Raw genomic sequence first — 8,061 nt, 5'->3', positions numbered from 1 at the left:
GTGAAATATATTTATGTTTGTGGTTGTAATGTGACAAAATATGGAAAAGTTCAAGGGGTATGAATACTTTTGCAAACCACTGTATGTCCGTAAGAAAGTCTGTTGTAAGGGAGGAAAGTGGAAGAGATTAATTAGGTTTTGAGGAAATGTAGAGCTGGTTGCCGTCTGCGTAACAATGGAAATTGATGTTGTYTTTACAGAATAGGTTGRCAAGAGGGAGCAAKTAAATAATAAYTAAAAGGGGCCCTAATACAGAACCRTGYGGCACCTGCAACATRGGGAAACAAACTTGAGGAATGSGATTTAAATTGAATAAACTGAGTGCGGCCTGAAACTTTAACTTCTGTAAATGTTACATTCACTGGATTATTAWCAGGGAAATCGTACAACAGTGACTTAATCTTCACTTGTACATAATCTCATTTTATATTGTTTTATTTTGTGTTAGTTCAGATGATGAAATTGATCAGATGCAGATGGTTTTATAGGGTTTGGTGAGGTCTTTGGGTGTACAGTTAGAATACAGTGGGCTCTTCATAATGTGTGATGGAGTATGATTGGTCCATGATGGTTTTGAATGAACTTTTTAAGTGAAGTTGTGATAATTTACCATCATGATGACAGAGAATGGGGGTCCTGGGCAGAGCATGGGAGATTGTTTCCATGATGTTGGGCATGAATGCGTAACTTATCCATCAAAGATTTGAAACAGGACTGGATGAGCTGACCTTGTGTCTCAGCTGCTACTGTAGTTGTGTTAAAGGTGAAGATACAGTCCATCACATGTGAATACCTGTGATCTTCTCAAACTGTGGTACTAGTATGACTGGTGGTACTCAGCTATATAAACCTTTACAAATTAAACAACAAGGTAATTAACTATCATACGCTGAACTGTGATGTACAACAAAGCATTTCAAGTACCCCTTTGAAAACAGGAGTGGAACCAGCTGGTAACAAAACATACAAAACACAAGAAATTTCATTCAAGACATTTTAAACTGAGGCTGAAAACAACCAGGACCAAATCCTTGAATCAGAGTTAAGATAAAGTTTAGTCAGTTTGCTTGTTTGTGTTTGGTGTGAGTGGAAGCTTGTATTGTCTGTGGTAATACTTGGAGACCTTAGTATTTTCTAAGACGGTACTTGTTTAAAAAAGTTTAGAACTTCTGTTCTTGTGCTGAGCTGCATCCTAGCATCTCAGGGATGTGGAAAATACCAGGAAAACATTTGTTAGTTAGTCGACATCAGCAAGGTTCTGCTGGAGAGTGCAGTGTATTTGGATATTATTGTTTTCATTACCAGATGTTGGCAGCTGCAATGGATCTGCTTCTCTTCTACTCGTTGTTGATTATTAAAAACATCAAATGTTCTCTGATTCTTACTCATCGTGTGTCTGACTCTTTCCTCCTAGGCCTCGCGAGGGCCAAATCCGTCCCCAGCCATACCTACTCTAACGAGGTGGTGACCCTGTGGTACCGGCCTCCAGATGTTCTGCTGGGATCCACTGACTACTCCACCTGCCTGGACATGTGGTGGGTACTCATWGCCACTGACCTCTGAGAGCAGTTTCTCTTTACAATCCCTTCAAAAAACATGAGGTTGTTCTTTCAATTGTCTAAATTTGTATTCAAAAATAAATCACAGACACCTGCTTTAAATGTTATCAACCCATTAAATGGCTGTTATTAGTAATGATCAGTCTCATATACTGGCTTCAGACTTCCCCTGTACCTCCTAGTAGGTTGATAGGCACTTATCTGCCATTCTTATGCCTGATAAACTGTATTTAGATGAAGAGGGTTTGGCTCCTCCCCCAGGATGCAGAGCTCCAATCAAGCATTTGGACACCTCGCTGTCTACCTTTGACTGGGGAAGCACTTGATCCAGGCTGTAGCTGGTGCTGCCTCAGACGTTGCTAACAGTTATGAACTTATGAACCTTTTAAAGACATCTACATTGAAGACGGAACTGAAAAAAAAATCAACAGGAAGCTTCTTTGTACGTAACTCGAACAAAGTGATCAAATAAATAAAATGTTTCATAAGTTGACATACGTTGTCTAGAGTGACAGGGTCTTGACAGACAGTGGAGATTTCCGGGTCTGCCCAGACATGTTTCAGATTTTAATCTACTGATCTCTGTGATGTGTTAAACCTTTACTGTGTTTTCTAAAAGAACAGCAGGACACGTGAGGTCATGGAGCAAATAATCTCACTTAGAGAGAGGGAAACACTGCCAGCATGAGAGGAAGCTGACAATTAGCAAACTGCTGCTGAGAAGTGACTGTTTGCGCATTAATGACAGACATGTGAGGGTCTCAGCTGTTCTCCGGGGGTCTATGAGGAAATTGTAGATCTGATTTCACTGTGATTCACATCAGCTGCTTCTGCTATTTGAAAACGTTGGTGTTTTCACTTCTTGAAGTAAAAAAACCTACGTTTTTAGAACTTTTAGGGTTATAATATATTTAATGCAAATCCAATTAACTTTAGTTATACAGACCATTTCAAACAACTAAAGCTGACAAAGAATTTAAACAATAAGTTCATAAAACATTAAATCAATTCATACAGAAAATAAATTATAAACCTTTAACTAAAACTAAGTGAAAATAAATAAATATCTAATTATTTAAATGTCAAACCACTGCACAAACAGTGTCTCAAGCTGAGTTTTAAAACATTTAGTTTAATTTATTTAAAAACACATACGTCCTCTTAGTCCGCTCTATGTAGAAGTACATTCAGTTCATAAATACAAATAATTAGAAACAGTTCAATTCAATAATATTACTGAACAGTCTTCACTGATCATCATGAGTCAACACACAGGAAGGACAGGAAACCTGAACCAGAACTGACCAAGGCCAGTCGTTCTGTAAATGAACCTCACTGACTAATCTAGAGCTCAACAACCTGAATCATTTTWAACCAACCCTATAGTTAACTAAAAGCCGGAGAGGAGATGTTAACATGAGTGATGCTGGCTCCTCTCCCAGCAGGAGTCTGGCTGCAGAGCCTGTTCCAAAAAACCGTAATCCAACCTGGAGGGGATTATTGCTGATAGCTGCCTTTAGTTTGTTGTTTGAGAGGTAGGGTTTGAGCTGAAGGATATTTTGGAGCTGTTATAAAAAGAAAAGCAGCTCCTTTCTTCAAAAATAATCTGTTTATCAGATTTTAACTGACACCTGGATTCCCGGCAGGTTTAATATCATCTCCAAGAGGAATGTTGGCTCAGCAGAGAGATGTTTGGAGGATGAAACGTACGAATCTCAGAGATTCTGTCATTTAACGAAAGACAGATAAAAAATCATTCATTATTCAACTCTTTAATCCAGTTTGAAATGAAACTAACAGATGTGTAGTTTTCAAAACACAAGAACAAATAGAACTGTTCATTTTTTCATAACAATGAAATTAATTATTGGTTTGGTTTGATTTATTCGTTTCATATTAAAAAAACAAAGCAAATTTTATATACAACAAAAAAAATATACAAATACTAATTAAATAAAATGAAAGGCAGCAGAAAGAGGAGAAAATCTTATAATATCTGTGCCTTTTCTTCAAATTAATCCAAACAATAATAATCCTTATGTAACAAAACAAAATAAAAAGTAACATATCTTTCTCGAACAAATAATCCATTTAGGCAGGTCATTTTTACATTATTTGTTAGAGGTACTCAGAAGTATCACGTGGTCGGCCATATTTAAAACTGCTCTGAGATTTAACTAAAGAGTACTGATCAGTTCTTATTTTATATCAGTTTTTATCTATAAGCAACAGCAGGTCGGAAGTCAGTGAAGAGGTAGGACCACCAAAGTCCCCAAAGTTTTTTGTTTTTGACACTTCAGCAACAGACACAGAAGACTTTTTTCAGAGAACAACAACAAAAGTTAACATCTGAAAGTAGAACTGAATCTGTGTTTTCTTTTTTACCTCAGCGTGGTCCCAGAGCAGTGGTGACCCTCAGGCAGTCAGCAGGGAAATCTCCAGAGCCCCAGCTGCTTTCTGCTGGTTCTCATTAAAGAACAGAGCTGGGGGGGGTGGGACGGGGAGGGGGTCTGCTTCTAGGATATTTCCAGGTGGGGCAAAATGTCCGGGTGTCATTCCGTTCCGCTGCCGGTCTCCCTGTTGCACACGGGGTCCACTTCAGAAGGCACTGATCCATGAAGGAGCATCCCTCACAGGAGCAGAGAGGTTGAGCAGATTTGTCTTCCCGCTGAGAGGAGGAAGGATGGGATGAGGATGAGGAGAGGCTTCAATCTGACCAACTTTCAGTCCGGATCAGCGATCAGATCAGATTTAACACACCAGAGTTCCAAATACAGTTCAGATAAGTTAAGATAAAAAAAAACTGTGGCAAAATTCTTCTTTGACACGCTCTTTTGCATTTCAGCTTCAAACAAAAGTACAAAAGTTTAAAAAGCACACCATTATAACTCATCATTATATCACCACTTTYAGCTACAGTATGTCTATTTAGTTTTGACTAAAAACATTGCTGCAGTTGATAAAAATGATTTATAGTAAATATTCTTCCAGACCAGCAGGTCTTTGTAGAACGTTTGATAGAAGGATGTGACAAAAGTTGTATAAATCAGGGGTTCTTAACCTTTTTGACCTCGGGGCCCAATTTGTTCAACATAAAGTGACATGAGGCCCAGTCACACATGGATCAAAATGATAATTATTCTAAATCCTGGTTTAAAATGATAATTATTCTAAATCTTGGTTTAATTTGTATTGTATTTGCATTATAACTAAATTAAATACACATAGTTTAAAAGTAAAACTCCTGTCAAATAATTACAAGACATGATTATGACAAACATTTTTTTGTATTGTAAACTACCCACAACAATTTTTTGAACAAATACAACGGTCAGTCAACAGACCTCTCAGGCTTATCAACACAAAAATAACCCATCCATCCATTTTCTGTACACGCTTCTTTCTTTTTCCAGGGTCACGTGGGTCACTGGTGCCCATATCCAGCAGTCACAGTGCGAGGGGCGGGGTACACCCTGGACAGGTCGCAAGTCCATCACAGACAAAAATAACATTTTTTTAGCATAAAAAACTGTAAAAATAGACAATTCAATAAATAAAATTGTTATCATGAAATAAATACATTCAAAAATATTTAACGTAAATGTTCCAAATAAAAAAATGAAAAAAATAAAATAAAATTGATAAAGTGCAAATAAAAATAAAGCCTTTTTAAACTTTCGCATGGTAGAAACAGAAGCTGCTGTTCATATTAGTGACAAACAATAACAGTAACAACAGCTTTTTGACAAAATGCTTAAAAATAAAATACAGAAATTATTTTTGATAAAGTGCAAATTAAAATCTAGTTGTATCTGCAAATGTATTTGATAATGTTTTGAACCTTTAAATTCTTGCATGGTAAAAACAGAAGCTGCACTTCATAATAGTGACAAACTTMTACATGTTTTGATGGGTTACCTTCATTTTTGCTTCTACTTTTCATTTAAAATAGATTTCCATTCTCGGCAGATCTGTTAAACAAATGAGTGGCGCACTACTGCTACTAGTGGTGAGAAAGTGTATTGCACCATATTCAAAATCAATGCAGTCCCACGGCCCCCTGCGGCCCAAAGTTAAAAACTGTTGTTCTTTTGAGGCCCTCAAGGTGGCGCTCGGGCCACGGCCCATAGGTTAAGAATCTCTGTAGTATAAAGGATATGAGCCAGTCACTGCACTTCATTGTTTAAATGTTGTATGTCATTTGACTGTTTTTCATTAGAAAGCTGAATCAGAATGAGATGTTGAAAGTTAAAATAGGCTCAGTCAGGATGTATAAATAGGTCAGTGTGCTCCTGCTGGCAGACAGATATTTAGTTTCCTCAGCAGCTGAAGATGTTTGAGTCATGATGRGAGAAAGACAGGTTTGTGTTCATCTCTGTGCTGAGGTACAAGACCTGCTCCACCTGCTGGTCCTGGAAGATCAGTGGCTGAAACAAAAAGTGTATTCACACCTGACACGTTTGGTCTGCTTTAAATGGACCAGAGTTCGTTTCCCCTCTTGGTCCAAACCTTTTTTATAAGTGTGAATACAATCATGCGAACCCTGGTGTGGATCAAACATCCGGACCGAGACCCATTTTGGAGGTGGTCTCAGTCCGCTTCCAAATGAACTCTGGTGCGGTTCACTTCTGGTGTGAATACAGACTGGCTTCGAACCAAACCAACTACAGGAAACATGCGACTTTTTGTACTTCATAGGCTACCGTAGCTAATTCGTGTTGCTAACGCTAACACTACACCTCAAATAATGAGCCGTTGTGGGTCAGGGAACGCGGAGCATCTTGTCTCCTTTAGGTTGTGTCACACATTTGACAACACTGTCCCACATTTATAAATATATCATCACAAAACCCCACTGAATGAGCTGCTCTTGATATTCTTAATAGTCAGTTGTTTTAACATCTTTAATTCCGGGTCTGTGCTCTGTCCATCAATGACCATCACCTGAGTGGCTTTGTTTGTAAATTATAGTCCACTTGCAAAAAGCGCAATGTGAATGCAAACCACGCCAAAGGAAGAAAATAAAGTCTGCTATTTGGTTRGGACCAAATAAGTGGACCGAAGGACTTTCCTGGTGTGAATACACCCAAAGACTCTGATGGTTTGGCTGGACCCCCACAGAACAGCTCCTGTATTCCTCTACTGTCCTGTCACATCACAAATCTTCTCATAGGCAGCATCACAGGGTCCATTAAGCACCTCTGGATTTACTGTGGCTAATTGGTTGTTCCATAAAACTAATGGAGTGTGGTTGGTCCCACTGACTGAGTGATTTACTGAGAACAGCTCAGCAGTCAGAACCAGCCAGGACCATTCAGGACCAGACGTGTGTCTTAGTGGTTTCTGAGCCATCAGAGAAAGTTTAAGACAGAACGAGAGAAGCAACAACCTTGCTGTTTATTCTTTGGAAATTGTTGTTGTGCATTGTCCCATAAAACAAATGCCAGATACAAACATTCATACAATTTCATACATTAAAATGAGAATTACAATAACAACAAATAAAAACCATACATAGAGTGAGAAACACATATTTTGAAAGACTTATTGAAAATGCTCATTAAAAAAATGTTAACAAAACTATGTCACAAAAATAAACACAAAATGAAAACACGAAAAGAATAAGCTGCAGTCTGTAGTTTTTCTGTCAGTAGATGAAGAACAGTAGCTATGGTGGTCAGCAGAGGGATGTTGGTGCTGCTCACCTTCCTCAGCATCATCCTCATCATCAGTCCAAACAAACGTTCATGTATTCATCGTTTGGATGGAGCTGTCTTCATGCTTCACACTGAACTGATTGTTGCGTCTTGCTGAAAGCCAAACCTGGCATCAGGGTTGCCAGATATGCAATAAATACAGTTTATGGTCAAGACTCCTCCTTTTCTCTGCATGTTCACCAATCACCACACACGTCACAACCCTTTTATATTAAAGAAAAGTTTTATTTTTTTACGTCTTTACTCAAGGTCTAATCCTTCCACAAACTCAACAACTTCAAGCACTAAATATTATTTAAAATCTTTGTCTGAAGGTTTTAACTGTTGAAGTCAACCATGTTTGACTTTTGTCAAAATATCTCATGAAACACAGAATGGATTTGAATGAAGCTTTTATAAAGTAATCACTGGATGAACATCTTCAACTGTTTATTATTAGTTACTACTAGTTTACTGTTAGACTGATCGAGTTAGGATGGCCACCTCAGCTTAGAGAACATGAAAATAGTTTTAATTCAGTCAGTTTTACATATAATAATGTAAAATCTAGTGTGGCAGAGGCTGAAACATTTAAAATGGATGCCCTGATTTGTGTACACMATGTGTGAGATCTACCTTTATTTTAAAGACGTGACCGAAACGTTTATAAGTCCTCCTTTTCCCAACCTTGGATACAATTGGTTTAAAGCTATGGGTGGGCGACGTGCACTCTTTCAAAGAAAATTGACCCTTATATAGCATAAATGTTTTTGTTATTATTATTATTATTATTATTGTTATTATTA

At 37.9% G+C, this 8,061-nt stretch overlaps 1 protein-coding gene across 3 annotated transcripts in view; it reads left to right on the top strand.

Moving 5' to 3' along the window:
- Nucleotides 1-8,061, top strand: part of cdk14 (cyclin dependent kinase 14) — a 224,408-nt gene that overhangs the window by 128,752 nt on the left and 87,595 nt on the right. For all 3 annotated transcript variants that reach the window (XM_014010472.1, XM_014010474.1, XM_014010473.1), the window contains one exon: nt 1,415-1,535. In XM_014010472.1, coding sequence (XP_013865926.1) covers nt 1,415-1,535 — 121 coding nt within the window. The remainder of the gene's footprint in view (nt 1-1,414; nt 1,536-8,061) is intronic.

Source organism: Austrofundulus limnaeus, unplaced genomic scaffold, assembly GCF_001266775.1.
Source record: "Austrofundulus limnaeus strain Quisiro unplaced genomic scaffold, Austrofundulus_limnaeus-1.0 Scaffold69, whole genome shotgun sequence".
Taxonomy (NCBI): Eukaryota; Metazoa; Chordata; class Actinopteri; order Cyprinodontiformes; family Rivulidae; genus Austrofundulus; species Austrofundulus limnaeus.
The sequence above is the reverse complement of the archived record's forward strand: the minus strand, read 5'-3'. Positions and strand labels throughout refer to the sequence as shown.